This window comes from Anopheles stephensi, chromosome X, assembly GCF_013141755.1.
Source record: "Anopheles stephensi strain Indian chromosome X, UCI_ANSTEP_V1.0, whole genome shotgun sequence".
NCBI classification, from domain to species: Eukaryota; Metazoa; Arthropoda; class Insecta; order Diptera; family Culicidae; genus Anopheles; species Anopheles stephensi.
This window is the reverse complement of record NC_050201.1, coordinates 16328833-16346241: the sequence shown is the minus strand read 5'-3', so window position 1 is coordinate 16346241 and position 17409 is coordinate 16328833. Positions and strand designations below refer to the sequence as shown.

The 17409-nt window shown below is 42.2% G+C and overlaps 2 protein-coding genes across 2 annotated transcripts; both read right to left on the bottom strand.

Annotated features, from left to right (window-relative positions):
• Window positions 1-426: 426 nt before the first annotated feature.
• Window positions 427-10710, bottom strand: LOC118511684 (homeobox protein GHOX-7-like). The gene is made up of 2 exons (XM_036055069.1): window positions 9380-10710; window positions 427-1269 (listed from the first exon to the last, which is right to left on the bottom strand). The coding sequence occupies exons 1-2, from the start codon at window positions 10230-10232 to the stop codon at window positions 635-637; spliced, it is 1488 nt and encodes a 495-aa protein (XP_035910962.1). The 5' UTR covers window positions 10233-10710; the 3' UTR covers window positions 427-634.
• A 1621-nt stretch (window positions 10711-12331) lies between these two features.
• Window positions 12332-15021, bottom strand: LOC118511681. The gene is made up of 4 exons (XM_036055055.1): window positions 13893-15021; window positions 13610-13816; window positions 12737-13537; window positions 12332-12668 (listed from the first exon to the last, which is right to left on the bottom strand). The coding sequence occupies exons 1-4, from the start codon at window positions 14228-14230 to the stop codon at window positions 12524-12526; spliced, it is 1491 nt and encodes a 496-aa protein (XP_035910948.1). The 5' UTR covers window positions 14231-15021; the 3' UTR covers window positions 12332-12523.
• Window positions 15022-17409: the final 2388 nt, after the last annotated feature.

The window sequence follows — 17409 nt, the reverse complement described above, 5'->3', positions numbered from 1 at the left end:
CGATGTCGATTTCGATTTTGTTTCGTGCTTGATATTTGCCAACAGGTCAAAGGGATAACGGCGGCAGGCTGTCGCATTCAAACGTATGGTGCTTAATGCAAAAGGGGGAATCAGGTTTATGGAAGTGTGCGTAGACTTCGGCTCATTTTCGGGTGGGAAACTGGGTTTTCGACTAATCCCGTGTACACATACCCAGTAAGATCAGTTTGGTTTGTTGGATTTTCTTTCATGCCTAAGATGGTTTAACCATTTTTATAGTGTTTTTGTATACGTATGTGGCCACCGCACCACGGCCTTACCACTGTTCGGATCTAACGTAACTAAACGTTGTAACGTGTAGAAGAACATCATCCTTGCGTTGTCCATGCACCAGAAGAATTACTCTCTTCAATTGCGTTCGTTTTTTCAGTTAGCAATATTACGCACATACTGGAACTTAAAACTGGACAGGTTACCTTTATTTCCTTACTTCTGTTTTATGACATTTATTTTTCAAATTGCAATACCCTTCTTGCTGTAAACACAATCAACGTTCTCTCTGCTACTCTTAAAATGCTTTTAAGCTCAAAATTCTTAATTGCTGCCCATGCTGCGGGCTTGGGCAAAACAGACGCCATCGATCGCCTTGTAGTTCTTATCGTTTTTCTGGTGTACATTTAGCCGACATTTCAGTTGGTTCCTCCTTGCCGGACGGCGCTAACGGTACCACGCTGCACATTGTAAAGGGTACCGAGGAGGGAAATACATTCGATCCCGTGTACATCGGGTGGGTGGTAATGCGAGGTCCTTTCTCCAAGGCACGTTGCTGCTGCTGAGTCGTCAAGGTTGCTGGTGGTGGTAGTAGATTGTGGTAGGGTGCCGTCATTAGTGTAGAGTGCAGTGCGCTTTGTGCAAACGCCAGTGATGACCGATGGGCAGGAAGGGTGCAGGGTAGACGGGACATCGCTTGAAACTGACCATCCAACGGGATGCTACCCATCTGCTGTGGCTGAAACAGCCACTGGGCGATAAGTTGCGCCTGCTGACGTTGTTCACGCTTGTTGCGCGAGTCTTGCTGCTTTTTAAACTTTGTACGTCGGTTTTGGAACCAGGTTTTGATCTGGGTTTCCGTTAGTCCGAGACATTGTGCCAATTCGAAGCGTTTGTTCACGTTCAGATAGATGTTGCGCTGGAACTCGTCCTCGAGACGTTCGAGCTGCATTGCACTGTACGCCTGTCGTGGTTTCCGTTCTCGGTTCTGCTTCCGGTATCGTTTCACCATAGATGAGGCTGCAAAATAGCAACATGCAGAGGATTTTTTATTATTCATGTGTTCTACCCGTAGACTTGTTAAACTTCAATACAAAATCGTATAAGGATCGTTATAACGAATTGTTAGAAGATGGCTTCAATGAAGACGAGTGTTGTGCAGGCTTTAATGTAACATTTTCTAGTCATTTACAAAGACCTAGACAGGGGGACGTATGGTAGGCCCAGAGTAAGTAAGTAAGAAATTATTTATTTTCAATTATGACGGCTTGAAGCCGTATGATCATAAGTAAGCAATGATCATACGTAGCAAATATACACGCTACGTACTAAGACGATTGAAAAGATCTCAATATACTTCTGCCGCATTGATCACGTTCCCTGCTACTACGCTTCGAAACATTAGATAGACGTAGAAGAAATGGACTATTTTGGAGTGCTTTGCCATTTGAGTTTATAATGTGTTGCACCTATATCGATGTCATAATCCCATCCGGGCTGTACCCCCGCTCTGAGGACTGGCTACGGTCAATTACGTGGTATCAATAATTTCTTATTTTTTATTTATTTAAATTTGTCTGACGCTAGACTTTAACAAAATTTGTTTTAATTTTTAATGAAGGAGGAGTTATATTTTGGATAGGATATAACAAAGGGAAGTTAAGACGAATTGAGAAGTCTTGAACGTTAGTGGGAGAGGGGGAGGTTGTAGTCAAAAAGATTGTGCTAATTTGTAAATGCCGTACATGTCTTAATGGCCATAAAACGATTGGTGGGAGGGGATAAAGATAGGAGGTCTATCACGAAGACGACGAGAAGGAACATAAAGGGGTATGGAAGACAAAAGAGACGGAGCATCGAATCCGGAGGGAAGGATACAAGCAGTGAAGTAGGACTGGGCGTGTGAATGATGGTATAAGTGTGCACAACGGTAGAGTTGCCATGGAGAAATCCACAAAAACCTCGTCTGGATACTTTCGATTCTCTGCATAGAGGTGACTCCATAGCTGGTGTCCACAGTTCGCTGGCATAGTTCAAGACGGACATAACGTTAAACCATTGACAGGCAAAAATGGCAACCATTACCAAAGCGAAGAAGTATCCTTAGGCCAAGAAGAAGAAGATAAAGAATTTGAATTCTAACTTAAATTAGATATCTATCAAACGGTCATATTGTACCTCGAGGAAAATGTTCCTCTAGAATACCAACCGCGACAGACGTAGCTAGGACTGTATATAACATTAAGTATGGTCCCAGTACGGGGCGGTCCGGTGATAGATGCGACAGCGGTCTTCACACGACAGGACCGATGTTCAAGTCTCATCTGGGCCGTTTCCTCATAGTGAAAACTGAATATCCAACTAAACAATACAAACAATAACTCTAGCAAGTCAATAATGGCAGGGATGGTGTTTTCACCATCGTGCAGCGAATTAGACTCACCAGGCTCCAGTGTGCGCTGGTCTTGTCATGAGAATGGCACCGGTCGATCCAACTCCTTTTTGTCCTTTCACGTGGTAGGAACAAATTGGAATGGATTGATGGCGGTGATGTGTACGAAAGAATGGCCGGAATTGGTAGACGACCATTTGGAGGCTTTCAGCACCAAAGCGCCTGATTAGTAAGAAAAGATAATTGAACATTGTCCAGCGATACAAAATTGGATACCCGAGAGAGCAAATTTATGACCCTTTCTATGCTCGTTACACTACTGCGTTAACCGGTGGTAGCACGATTCTCTCACTTCTGCCTATTATGACTAGAGAGCACTCTGCCAGACGTGTTTGATCAGCAATTATCTGTTTACACATTTCCCATTCAACTGTACGAACTGTTTCACGTTTAAACATCATTCGCTTCTTCCTTCTAAATTGTCCAACACTCTTTCAGCGTTGGTTGGCCTAAAATGAAAACAGGTAATAAAGTTAACAACAAGCCCGCAAACACAGAAGGATACTGGTGTGATTTTTACCACTTACGACATCGACAACGAGAGACACTGGGAAAGATGACACATCGTGACAATACTTCTGGCAGGCTGACTGGCACAGACCCTGCTGCCCTGGGACCACAACTAAACGGCAGTGTGTAATGAGATGGATGATGATGATCGTGTAGGGGTTCAACGGAGCCGAATGCAAACAACAGTGCGTACCCCCAACCAACTAATGTAGAAAAAGCACCGTAATTAACACCTTATAAAATTCCACACTACTCAATGAGCCGCGAGAAACAGTTGGTAAATAACACGAGGAGAGAAAGAGATCCTTCCACACACTGTGGTGCATAGGTACCCTTGATCATCACAGATCTCATACATCCATGCTTTCACTTCCACAGGGCAACAGAGCAGTGCAGTTTGTAACCGTGGCCGAAGATGTTTTGCTGAACAAACCTCCATCCAGGGCTACTAATAATCAGGCAGCAGGAAAAAAAGACGACGGTTCACACCACTGCTACAGGCATCATTAAACAGTTTTCAAATCCGTTGTTTGTCATTTACTTATCGCCGTCTCGGATGAGTTAGCCTCTCCATGCAGTTGATTGCTGCCTGTGCATGTGAACTGAGACGCCTAAACAGCGTTTATTGACAGTCAATAAACGAAAATTAATTTTCAGCAGAAGAGGCTCAAGCTCGCACTGTTTGCCCGGCGTGGCTTTTGTGTGTCGCGACGACCGGCGACGTCTTATTCAGGCTCATCATGTACCATCGATTAGAGCACGGCTGAACAGTGGATGTTAGGACGCTAACGAGGTAAGTAAATAGGATCGCGTATTGTGGTCTAGCTGTTGATTGTGCTTGATTTTTATCACATTTCGTCTATTGCTTGTTATGTTGCTTTGTCAACGGTCGCGTCACACATTGAACAACGGTCTGTTGCTGTGTGTACATCCTAATTGCTTGATGGAGTGGTACCCCAAGCCGTGAAACCTTCACGAACGCTAATATCAAGCTGCTAAAATAATATTATCTAGCCAAAGGCACACGCATCCAGGTGCGTGCCGTGAGTCTGGACCGGAAACACACAACAGCCATTAATTATGTTAATAGACACAGTTGCAATACTGTGGAACACACAGAAATAACACATGATCGTACACCATTAATCGACAAATAAAAATAATAATTTGCATTCGATTCACAAGACTATGCCGAATGTATTCTGGGAGCCAGAAAGGTGGTTGATACTATTATTATGAAGCACACCTGTTCTTATTCACACACAAAATAATCCCACATTTAGTTACAGTTAGCGTTCAATTAGCGAAATTATTCGAAATAAAAAAAGCTAGATAAAATCATTTGTCTACATTGATTAGTTGATTATAAAGGAAGCATTGTAGATCTCGATGAGACAGAATTCGAATGTCGGAATAATTCGTCTGAATTTAAATCGTCACGACTGATAGATATCCATCCTTACCATTCATTTCAGGAGCATTCGGAGTACCCAAGATATGGCCCCGAAGTTTTCAACATCCCCTATGTAGATATCTCTTCCAATTTTTCATCGTTTATTTACAGAGGCTTTGGATAAGATAACCATGTTATCAGATTCCTTCCTTACACCGTGTGATTTCTCTTTTTCCTTTCAGAGATGCGGTTTGAGGTGACCCTGATATGAACCTTTGAATAGAATTACATGAACATTGAAGTTCAATATTAGTCAAAAATTCAAACCTAGTTCTAATCATTCCTTTTGAGGAACGGAACGAAGCTGTCAGGTTTATTTTAGACCGCGCATCTCTATTGTGCCTCAAACTAGTTCAAAGTAAGATGGAATGGGTTCACAGCAAACTTCACATTTGGTAAGTCTTTTATCATTTTTGAGCGGAAGACGGTTTTGGAGCGGAAAACGGGTATTAAGACTTCAAAAACTCATCAGGAATCAACAAGTTCACGGAAATTGCATACTCAAGTTTAGATACAACAGTCGCTGGTAGTTGTACTAAGGTTGATGGTATCATTGCTCATTCGTACTAAATTCAGTTGTACGATTTTTTTTTGTAAGGGATTTGAGGAAAAAGGTTGGATGACGAGTTAGATGTCAAGATTAAACAATTTTGATTTTGGTCGCTCGACTTAGATGTGTACGGTTTGTGACACCAGGCTATGTATCAAAATGTGCATATTTTAGCGGCTTTCCAGGATCCCTAGGTCCCTAGCAATACGGCCAACGGGCGTCTTTGATAAATAAAAAAATAACACATGTCCCTATCAAAGAAGCAAAAACAAAACATTTTGAAAAACGGTCTTTTAATCCAACATGGAATGTGCAGTATGGGGTGCAGTCTGATCAAAATTTTACGCGTAAATAAACCAAAGAGGCGTATGAGATGTCTCAAAACCCAAGAGCCACTGCAAAAAAGCGACAAAAAAACGCCTAAATGGTCTGGTTGGGTAAATTTGGCCCAACGTGTCATACTTTCAAGATAGCGGTAGGCAAAGTGTGGATCCAGGAGTTTGCTAAAGTTTTGTAGTTTTGCGACATTTAGAAAGAGTTTGCTTTTTATTTCGATTATAAACAATTTTTATAATCAATTTTATTTTTATTCATGCATTTCAAAATATAAAATAAAATCAGATAGTTGAAGACAAACCGTTATAATTCGACGCGTCCACAAAAGTAAAAAAAAAATGAAACCAAAAATATTCAGGACACCGTCAAAAAGCTGCTACGGGACAGCGGATTTCGACAAAATCTTCGAGATACGCTATCGAGATACTCTTTACCAAAAATAATCGCTCGGCTGTTTTTCCTCAAGATTCATTTGCAAACGTTAACAATTTAAATGCTGTATAAAGCCGTTTTTGTAAATCACACAATTTAAAAACAGGGACCTGTTCTTATGATCGCTATTTAAGAATATATATTTGCTGTATTTCTAACAGGTGCTCTGATGTTAAGTTCGGCTGCTAAGTCAGCTTATGGTACCTGGCCCACAGATTAAAAAAGTGTGCCGACTAGAACTTTTCGTACTGAATAAGAGTGAGTGAATAAGCTAAATCCTGCTAGATAAATTATGGTCATATTAAATCAGCACGAAGATTCCATATGACTCTTTTCATTATTCACTATTTACTTTTTATAGCTCTATTTTTTTTTCTTATTTTATTGGAACCTAAATAACAGATTAAAATTCGATTCGAATTCGATAGGAATCCGAAGCCGATCCTGATAACATTGGCATCGATGGGATTGAGATTCGAATAGGATTTCATTGGGATTTCATTGCGAATCGATTGGGATTCGATTGGTATTCGATTGGGAGTCGATTTTGAAGCAAGGAATACACAATTTAAAAAAAATTAAATAAATTTGGCGAGGGTAAAGTGAAAGATTAGAATCCGAAAAAGGGAATAACTATTCGGCACAGAATGTGAGTGAATATAATCGAAAAAGAATGTATCGACACAGAGAATGAGTGAATAAGTGATTATAATCTAAAAAGAGCGAATCATTACTCGGCACAGAGAGTGAGTCATTATTTTTTGAATCTTTAAAAAGTAAGTTAAAGTTTCAAATAATTGTAACCACTTTCCTTGATGTGATTGCAATCACTATACGAATGATTGTTCTCATCTCTAATGCCTTCCACTCGGCTGTACGATTAATAAAATATTAAAATGCTGGAGAATGAGAATGCTCCCGCAATGAGAATGAAAATGAGTATGGAAAAAAAAGTTTGTTGTCCGATACGGCCCAAAAAGTAATCTCGCGATCGTCGAACGAGCGATCCTATTTACATTTTTTTTATACCCTTAAAGCATATGTCCATGCACCAAACGTTCTTTAAACGCACTTGAAGTATTATTGTGTGCGAGTCGTGCTAAAGAAGTTTTTACCTTGTTATCACCATCATTACGATTTTCGTGTGGAATTGCGTTAAAAAGGCACTCGTTTTACTTTTTCATGAACAGAATTGTACTAACCAAAATCGTGTTCCAGAGCAATACGGCCAGGCCGTTACTGTTGAATAAAACAAATCGTGTCCCAGTCGTTATCGTGGTTCGTACATTATGGAGTACGAAGCATCGGATACACAAAGTTATTGACATATTACTGTCGTGAACTGAGTGTGTTAGTATTTCTTATTTTCAAAAATGTTCAAGGTTCAATACACAATTTGTCCGCCTCTTCTTCTCTGGACAGTTTTAGCCACAAACGCCAGGAAGTCGTAAGGGTCTTTAGGTTTCCATATTTCTAGCTTTCTTTGAACAATCGAAGGAACCGTTCGGAAAATAGATGACACTCAGTTCCTGCTGTTTGGAATGCAGCTGCCACTACTATCACTACCATATCACTGAGCTGCGTCCTACCATATCCAATGTACAGTGACGGACAAAAGAATTACATCACCTACATTTTTTTTAAATTGTAAAATGTCAATATTATGATGCCGGCTTCAACGAATCAATTAAGTTTTTTGTAACAAAATTTAGCTGAAGGTCCTTTCATTGGATCATTGGCTTCAACGAATCAATTTAGTTTTTTTGTAACAAAATTTAGCTGAAGGTCCTTTCATTGGATCATTAAATTGTCTCTATGTTTCTTTTTGCCATTCTCATCAAAATATGGCCAAACATATTATTACACTGAGGTCAGTTTCTATAGCCGCACAAAATTTGTTTTTGTGTTTTCGTAGCTTTTTTGGTTTAAATATACCTTTAACATATTTTACTAAATTTTCATCCAAATACTGGTCACAACAGCTTACCAGTAGGACTTTTAATTAAAACAGTAAGAACTTCTTATTCTTCTTACTTGGCACTACAACCTCGAGAGGTTTCGGCCTGCCATTTTTTGGCTTTCTGTGACTTGATTATACCCGTAGCAAAGTAGTCAGCCTTACGTACGGGCAGGCGGTCTGGATGGGATTTGAACCCAGGCCCTACCGTGTGAAAATAAGCGCCGCTTTCGCCTCGGCCACCGGACCACCCCCAAAACAGTAGGAAAAGCTTAGTTAATGACAAAGGTAGTGGGCTTAGCTGGAGCTTAGTGGATATTAAACTTAAACGTTATTTATTCAGACTTTAGCCATTAGTGATAGGGTCTCAAATGGAACCATTTTAGTAAATTTTGTAAAAAATCAGAATTTATAATAGCCCCCTTACAGTTAGTGTATAGCCAAAATAGCACACAAATTGGTTCTGAATGTACCCATGTTATTTTGTAACATGGAATGGAATGTAAGGTTCAGTTTTTGAGTCTAAGGCCGATTTATGAACTGCATGCACTTATTTTTTACATTTTTCCAATCGGTCTTAACTGATTTATATTTTGAATTATTTCCAACAATATGTGTTAGCGAAGATCCTACTTTCGCATACACTTCCTTTCAGGAAGAAATGGGACGGTCCATTGGCCGAGACGATAACGGCGCCGGTCTTCATACAGCAGGGCCGGGGCTCAAAAACTCGCCAGACCACTTCGTCGTACGCAAGACTGGCAAAATCAAGTCACAGAAAGCCAGGAATGACGGGCCGAGACCTCACGAGGCTGTAGTGCCAAAGAAGAATAAGAAGAAGCTTTTAGGAAGTGATTCGATAAGTACGGCCATAGAAAATAGTTGCTCAGATGTAGAAAGAAAATATAAAAATGTCATGAAATTTGCAGAACTTGTTTGTTTAGTTATAAGAAAACCAAAGACAAAACAATTTGCACAAAAATAATATAAATTATAATTGTTAAAAAAACAAATGTAAAAAGAGATTGAGATGCGGCCATAGAAAGTGATATCAGTGTACAACCATAAATAAGTCTTACGACTAATCATAAAATTTAAAATTCGATCAAATTTGTTTTAATAGTTTTGGAATTTCATTTTTCTATATTTTGATTTTACAACAATCTAACTTTGCTGTTATATAAAAGTTAGAGTATTTAATGTCGATTTTTTCCGACTTGATTTATGGTTTTTTCTAATTAGTTTTACGCAATGTTTTGGAAAAGTAAAACTGATATAAAAATAGTTGATGATGCTTCTGCCAATTTTTGGTATAGTTATGCGAAGTATCAAATCTTATTGCTTGTGCGTCGCTGAATACTTCACATGTTTGTACAAATAACTCTTGCCCTGCAGCAATACGGCCAGGCCATGTTTTTGAAATAAAAAAAAGACTCTTACCTTGCAAATGAAAGTACGGATCGCTGGCATTCATGTTGAGCTTGGCGAGGTTCGCTTTATGCGTCGGACGGTCTTGCAGCAAATGGGCCGCCGACGGGGTCGCCCCCGATTCCGGTGGCCATTTTCCGTACGCTGCCACGAGATCCTGCGTGACACCGTGGGCGGACGACAGCATCTTCCGCTGTAAGCGGTTCAGGTTCACTTCCAGCGTTCTACCTTCCGGCCACGCTATGTACACGGCGTTTACCTTGCGCGTTCCTCCCGGTGGCATTGATTGTGGCTGTGACGTCGTTGTTTGATTGTAAACGATTGAAGCGATGGGACACGGCCGATTGTACGACGGTGATGGAACATCATCCAGGCGAACCTCCGGCAGTGGGGACACTAGGGAAGAGGACGCACCACACCATTCCCGTTCGCTGGTAATGGAGATAGCACTACCAGACGGTGGTGTCGAACAGAGACTTGCCGGTGTTCCATCGTTTGAGGTAGTGCGTTTTTTGCACCCACTCAGCTTGGACACGTTGGAAAACAATGTTTCCACCAGCGGATCCTCTTCCACCAAACCCGTATCGTTGGACGCAGGAAGTTCTACCGATCCACCGAAACCGAGCAACCGTTCGATGTAGAAGCTTGGAAGTGATTTTTGATGTGCCTCGGTAGACATATTAATGCAACGACTGTCCGAGAACTCGACAGTGCCAGGTGCTGATGACCAGTCGACATTTTTCTTTCTCAACTGCTGCAACCCCTTATCGATTGGCAAGTCCTTTGGAGACTCAGGCTCTTCATGATCGGAGGAATCCGACGATGTGATTAGTGTATTATTATGCAAGAGGGAATTACTATTCATTGCTATATTGTTTGCCCTCTTCACACAAACCCGCCCACAGGTTCGATTGATGAAGCACTACAATTGATTGTTTGAGTGTAATACGCACACACAGTGGTAATAAAGCTATAATTTCTTAACGCTCACAGAACTTCACTTTCCATAGGTCTCGTTTGGCAACCACGCAAAAATCTTCCCACACGCACAACACTTAATCCACCGCAGGTAGATCACTTCAAATCGACAAATAATCAACCGCAATCAATCGCCGTCAGCACGTTTTGCATAATGATCCAAACATCCAAACTCCAGACAGCTCATGTATCACCTCCTATCCAACCCGAACAAGGATGACATTATCGTATAATTACTACACTGCAACTGCTGCTCATCACTGAACCGTGGAACGGAATGATGTCCACGATTAGCCGGAACACACTGCTCTCGGTACTTTGCCGCCAAAAGGTGAGAAAAAGCGTGTCCTAAGAAGTAAACAGAAGAAACAGGAGGACCGATCCCGGCGATCGGAGAGCGCGAACGAGATGGATTATCCCCGAACAGCATCCAAAAGAAGCAAAGCAAACACAACCCAACGAAGCGTTTAGCCAGTGATCTCTTTCGCCATGACGGTGCAGCAGCAGAGCATCCACCGGGAGGAAAGACCAATCGTAGCACGATTCATTCATCATCCATCCATCCTTTACATTCCGCCCCGCAGAAGAAACGGTCGTTCGGGCCAGCCCATCGTCGGCCATGAAAATACGCGCGATGAAATATGAACACCTTTGGCACAGAGAGAGGGTCTCTCTGTCGCTAGTAGCGCGCACGCTATATAGGGATGGTCGTCTTCCCTATCTTCTGTTCAGTTTGATTCACCACACACACACACAAATGGAGGGCAGACCCAGACAAGCCGGTGCTTTTAATGCTTTCCAGGTGTGAGATTTCGTCCGCCGGACAAAACGTAGTAATTCGTGTCCGCATGCCCCAACTGGCCCTGCCCGTCCAACAACACGCAACACACCGTGTCGGGTGGTGCGCGCCTTAAGTTGATTCCCTTTGTTGTTGGAGGGAGCTGACGTGCGAGTTAGCACCCATTTACTGGCCCCGTGACTGCGAGATCCACGGGAGGTTCAACCAGTCAGTCTTAACTATCAACTTTGAGAAGTTGGTTCCCGGAACGCCGAGAGTGTCATAAAGGATGTCTCGCGCAAGAAAGCAACAAAAAAAAATCACACAGATCACCAACAAAACCTCAACCTAAAAGTTACATAAAAAATCACTACCCTAAATATTTTTCTGAGTGAAAATGCATCCTCCAGCGTTCCCTCCATCCACCTATTACATTATGGGTATTTAACAGTTGCGGTAACAAAATGCTTTCCGTCATTTTCACCCTCCAACATCCTCCAAAGAAAACTCCCCCATCCAGCAAAAATCCGTAACAGTAAAATTGGTCGACTCATGGTTCATAAACTGCTTTCCAAGGTAAAACTGCATAACGGAAGATAAAGAGCCTTTCGATACCTTTGGGTCGGCGGGGGTTCCTTACGTCGGGGTACGGGCGGGAGGGGCAGCAAATGTATTTGATTTATCCAATTTAGTTAAGCACCCAACCATGAATCTCACAAATATCCACAACAACACCAACAACCTAAAAAGCGAGCAAGAAAAATGGATTCTGTCACACAGTGAGCAGATTGATTACGGGTGTGCGCGCGCCTCGGAGAATAAAACTACGCGGGGGGGGGGGGGGGAGGACGGGGGGAAGGCAACGAGATGGTGGTACCGGCGTGTGAAAATTTGGTGGGAACGTGCACAAACGATGCGGCCTAATTGATGTTTACTAAGGAGAGATTCCTTTTCCCCTTTTGTTCCCAGCCAGGCGTTAGTCCTTCCTATGGCTCTCCTTCCTGGGGGAGCTGCCTTGGTGCTATAATCCATCGTAAATCAAGAAATGTATCCCTCCCTTTTCATCTCGACTCTACTGTGTACAGCAGCTTCTTATCCTTCGTGTTGGGGTGTACGAGCGTGCACGCGCGCGTGTACAAAGAACGTTTCCGCGTTCATTTACACACTCCTCCGCAGATCCCCAGAGGTAAGAACTACGGCACGTCGAATCGGTTGGTAGACTATGCTCAAAACGGAAATTGCTATAAACTATAACATCATCATGATGAAGGACGTTGTTCTACTTACGTACGAGGTAAAACTGGCTAATAGGACTGTTATTTATTTTAAAATCAATTTTGATAGATCGCGCTCATCAGCTGGCAGCGACAGCGATGGCAGAATTTGTAATATTATGCCTTCTAGTTGTTTCCCCCACCACAAGGATATAGTTCTGAGCACTTTCCATTCCCGAGCCCTATCAGAGCCGCGCTCATGCACTTTAATGCAAAGGAAGATATGTTTCTGGACGACTGCTTGTACCGTGCTAGCCAGGATACGCCGAAACTACAAAAAAAAGGATAGTAAAGCGAAATAAGATAATGAATGTGGACCAACGCACAGCCAATACTAACCTCCAAACACTGATCCAATATCCATGGATGCTGGTTAGCGTACGGGAAAATCGGTTCGCTTTGCACAGACATGCCTGCAGGCAGATATCTCGCCGCCGTTCCGTTCCACGCTTTGTGATGGTATCGATCGAATCAACTACGTACATTGCCAGCTGATTAAGTTCACGTGCCCTAGCCGACCCCTCCACGTGCAATGCACGCGCAAATCGGCGTCCCTCCTCCTCTTCCACCTCCACCTCCGAAGTGGTCGGCAGTATCATCATGCTCGAATCACTTTTCGTCATCGTGATGCACATGATCACCTGCAGTATAAACATCCCGAACGAAAGGTACGCGAGCGTTGTAAGCGCAATATCGAACAGATCCTTCAAACCGAGCAAACTCTTGTCGATCGGTTTTTCCTCGTACTCCACCACAGGGGCCGCATGGTGGTGGTGATGGTGGTAACCATAATCACCGCGTGAAGCTTCATAACCATCAGCTTCTTCGCCTTGCAGCAGACCCCGCTGGTACTTGGACTGTCTGAGTTGAAGATCGTGCTGACCACCACCGTACCGTTCGTAGTTCGAGGAGGAGGCACCACCCTGCTGCAGACTTCCAACATGATCCGGCTGCATCGCGAACCCGGTGATGATGCCTTCATCGAAGTACTCCTCCTGCCCTAGTCGAGGGTTCGAGGTGGGATGATGTGATTCGGACACCCGATGCAGAGTGGCATGATGAAGATTGCGATTTAGTGTATCATTTGCCAGCTTGCGCGTAGAGAGAAAATTTTCGTATATGTCATCCAGTGTAGAAGTCCTGTGTTTTCACGCAGAAAGGAAGAGGAGATATATAGCTGACGATAGACTGTAGTAGTGTCACACTACTTACTTTGTGAGCCATTCTTTGTATCCGGAAGAGCCAGGATCGTACAGCATGCCGTCCATAGTATCCTGCGGTCCGTTCATCACTAGCGAGGAGGTACTACTGTTCGGCATCGCCGAGCTCATACGCTTAAAGAGCTGCGATTGTGTCGGATACACGTTGATGATACGCTTGGCAAGGAAGCCCTTGCAACGATAAAGATTTATCATGGTACTGTGGGAGGAAAGAAAACCGTTCTGTAAGTTGTACACACAGGAAGAAACTTTCTTACCACAATTTTTACAATTACCGATGAAAATCTAGCATGGATAGGGCACTACTGTAACTTGCATCGGTACCAAGATCGTTCAATGGTAGCTCCCCTGCCTGGTCCGATTCGGTACGACTTTCAGCCCCCTTATCCTGCGCACAGCCGTCCTTCTGAGTACCCACTGCACAAGCACCATCCATCATCAAGTACGTTATCGGCATCAACTGCTCGTTCAAAATACCCTCAGCAGAAATCGTTAGGTCAGCTTCTATTCCGATATCACCACAACGCGCGACTAGTGCTCCCAGTAAATTCATCACCAACAACGACAACAAGCTAGCAGTAGTACCAGCCATCTTCCGATCACTAAAGAACATGTTTTGCTCACCACCGTCTGCTAACAACTGTCTCTCGACACCTTCTGACAACGTTTTTGTGTAGCCAGACACGAATTATGTCGCCAGAGATTTTGCATTGGATTTGTGCAACCTGTGCATCGATGCATTAATATGGAACCAACTGCCGTTTCCGGTAATGCATTTTTCTTTACTCTCTGTGTCTTGCATATCTGAGTCTCAGCATAGACGTTGGTTCCGTTGCCCTAATTGTGTGGGAAAAGTGTAAATAATTACATCCAATGCATGCATGCACATCGCTGTAGCTTTTTGCTCGGAAAACAGCAATATCGTGTAAGGTAGAGCAAATCCAAGGTAGTGTGTGGTCTTTGGCACCAGCACGTTAGGTACATTGCTTTCTTGCCCTAAATTTACTCGTAGCTCGATACTCAGTTCAGCCTACGAATGGACAGTCCGGATGTGATACGGTACCCGGCCCTGTCTTGTAAAAGATCGACGCCGCTATCAGTGTGCCACTGGACCTCTCCAACCGTCAAGTTAAACAAGTCAAAAAATTAAAGACGATTATGTAGAGCAGACACGTCAATCATACAGTCCCTTGTACGATAACAGCGATTACATTGATTTGTATAACCAAACTAGATTTAAGCAATACAGTTTCTTCTATTTTGATTTTGTTACCTCTAGCCCTTATGTCAATGACCGCCTACACGGGTAGGTTTTGCAATTTTATTTCCTAATATTTTTTGATAGGAAAGGTTTAGAAACATGAAATTCATAGAATGCCTAGAGAAATACAGGGCGTAACAGAACAATAGGGCAATTAGTTTTTTGTGAATAACTAGAAAAGTTGGAGACATAGTTAAAAATGATCTTCTGCAAAATTGTATAGAATAAAAAAAATGCGTTTTCTCCTATTTTTGCATATTTTTACGCACACTTATAGCTATTTCTTTTTTGTGTTGAAAATTGCTTCATGTATCATAACTATAGGGCCAATTACGAAAATCCATCGTTTATGATAGAAATCCACATTTTAAAATTCGGTAAAAATTACAGTTAGTAAGAATAGGTTCCAAATAATGCAAATACATTTATTAACAATGTTTTATAAAGTTAAGTGATCCCTGCAAACCCAAACTCCGAATTAATAGTTATATTAATACGTCGATATGACTCAGGGAAGTCAAAGACAAACAAGAGAGAGGCAAACCTCTGATTATGTAGAGATGGTTCTGCCACTAAACATAGGAGGATATGTATACCTCTCTCATATAGCGAAGAAGAAGTGATCCTTGAGATGCAATTATTGGAGTTTTTATGCAAAATGTCAGTTATTATGATTTATTTATTTTTTTAGTTTGGCTTTTTATGGTCCCATCTTTTTAATATAAAGCTACTAAAATTACTTTTCAAAATATGCATTAACATCCCAGGCACAGTTCTTATAACATAAGCGGGAGCTTAATAAATGTAGGGAAAAATGTGTGTTTTTGCGAGATGATGACTGCTTTAAGAGCGTCGTGAGTTTCGAAAACAAAAGATGAAATAATGCAAAAATTTGAACATAATGTGAAACACCAAAGAATATCAGAAATATTTTTTTCAGATTTTTACTGCGATCAACGGCTGCTGCGCACACCCCTCTTTTACTGCAAAAGAAGCGCGTTCAACTGTTTGCGAAAACTATCGATCCTCCTGCAATGTTTTTTTTTTATAGTTATCTCGTCTTTCTTATCCTCTTATCTCTATTTCTTTCTGTCATGCCCAAAACTATAAATAAAAAGTACAATTCAATACAAAGCAACCGATATTTTGATTTGAGAAGTGTAAGTTATTTAGCAAAACAGCCTAATGGTTTCATTTTTGTACATATGTGGCACATGTTAACAAATATTTCCAAAGCTCTGACTTCATATCCCAAATGTAATTCTTTCAATTGATGGTTAGTTTTCATGTTCTATTTATTTCAACCTTATACGGTATATGCCGTTGGTTTGACAAACACGTTCTTGGATTTGTTACATCAATACCATTGCATTGAATACATCAGCACTTGAATACATTGTCATCACAACAGAACAACACAATAATACGCAATCTGTCTGATTATTATAAATGATTATAAAGGTTAACATTCTCAGGAATATTCGCCAATATTCGCCAATATTCACATATTTGGATAAGATCCTGTAGACCTATAGCAGTTTAGTAGAAGCCATTAAACTGAAAACAATCTTAGATAAAGACTTTCACTATGCCTCGTGGTTCGTACTTAACAGAACAAGAACAAAGTACAATCTTGCCCATCGTTACACTGGACTTAGTATACGAAAGATGAGTCGTGTATTGTTAGAAGTCGAATCGCAAATTGACAGCAGCCTGCCAACCCACATACATACACACACACCACTGACAGAGCGCCCCAAAAATAACACAATGAAACAACCGGTTTTGTTTCGAACCGAACGCCAGGGAGATGGGCTTGCCAACCTGGCGCTAGAGAGAGCCATCTGCGACTTGTGGCAGATCTGCGGAAACTTCGGGGACCATCTTCTATAAGTCAATCTAGATCCTAGCATACGCTGATGACATAGACATCATTGGTTTGAGGTTCTCTCTGCTCTGCTAACAAACACTGATTTACGCAGGGGTGATGTACAGATGTATAGGTGATTGCACCTTCGAAGTCGTCCAAAACTTCACCTATCTGAGGTCAAAAGTCAGCACCGACAACAACATTGACGTTGAGTTACGCGCACGGGTGCTGGCTGCCAACCGGTCATACTACAGCCTGAGGAAACTTCTCCACTCAAAATACCTGTCGCGACGGACGAAGCTGGGACTGTACAGAACATTTATAGTCCCAGTACTCACATACGCCTCTGAGACATGGACTCTGTCCAAAACTAACCCTCTTACAGCCCTCTTAGCCGCGTTCGAGAGGAAGATGCTCAGAAGGATTTTTGGCCCCGTATGTGTGGAAGGACAATGGAGGAACCGCTACAATGACGAGTTCTACGAGCTGTACGATGATCTCACCATCGTGCAGCGAATTAGACTCGCCAGGCTCCGGTGGGTTGGTCACGTCATGAGAATGACACCGGACAACCCAGCCCGTAAAGTCCTTTTAGGCCGTCCACACGGACAGAGGAGACGAAATGAGATGGAGTGATGGCGTTGATGAGTCCGCCAGAACG

Excerpts from the sequence above, each read along its gene's own strand:
- LOC118511684 (XM_036055069.1), bottom strand. The coding sequence starts at position 10,232 with ATGAATAGTAATTCCCTCTTGCATAATAATACACTAATCACATCGTCG. Across the intron at positions 1,270-9,379 it reads TCCGTACTTTCATTTGCAAG|CCTCATCTATGGTGAAACGA; the intron begins GTAAGAGTCTTT and ends GCTATTTTGCAG.
- LOC118511681 (XM_036055055.1), bottom strand. The coding sequence starts at position 14,230 with ATGTTCTTTAGTGATCGGAAGATGGCTGGTACTACTGCTAGCTTGTTG. Across the intron at positions 13,817-13,892 it reads TCCATGCTAGATTTTCATCG|TACCATGATAAATCTTTATC; the intron begins GTAATTGTAAAA and ends TTCCTCCCACAG. Across the intron at positions 12,669-12,736 it reads TATTGGATCAGTGTTTGGAG|TTTCGGCGTATCCTGGCTAG; the intron begins GTTAGTATTGGC and ends TTTTTTTTGTAG.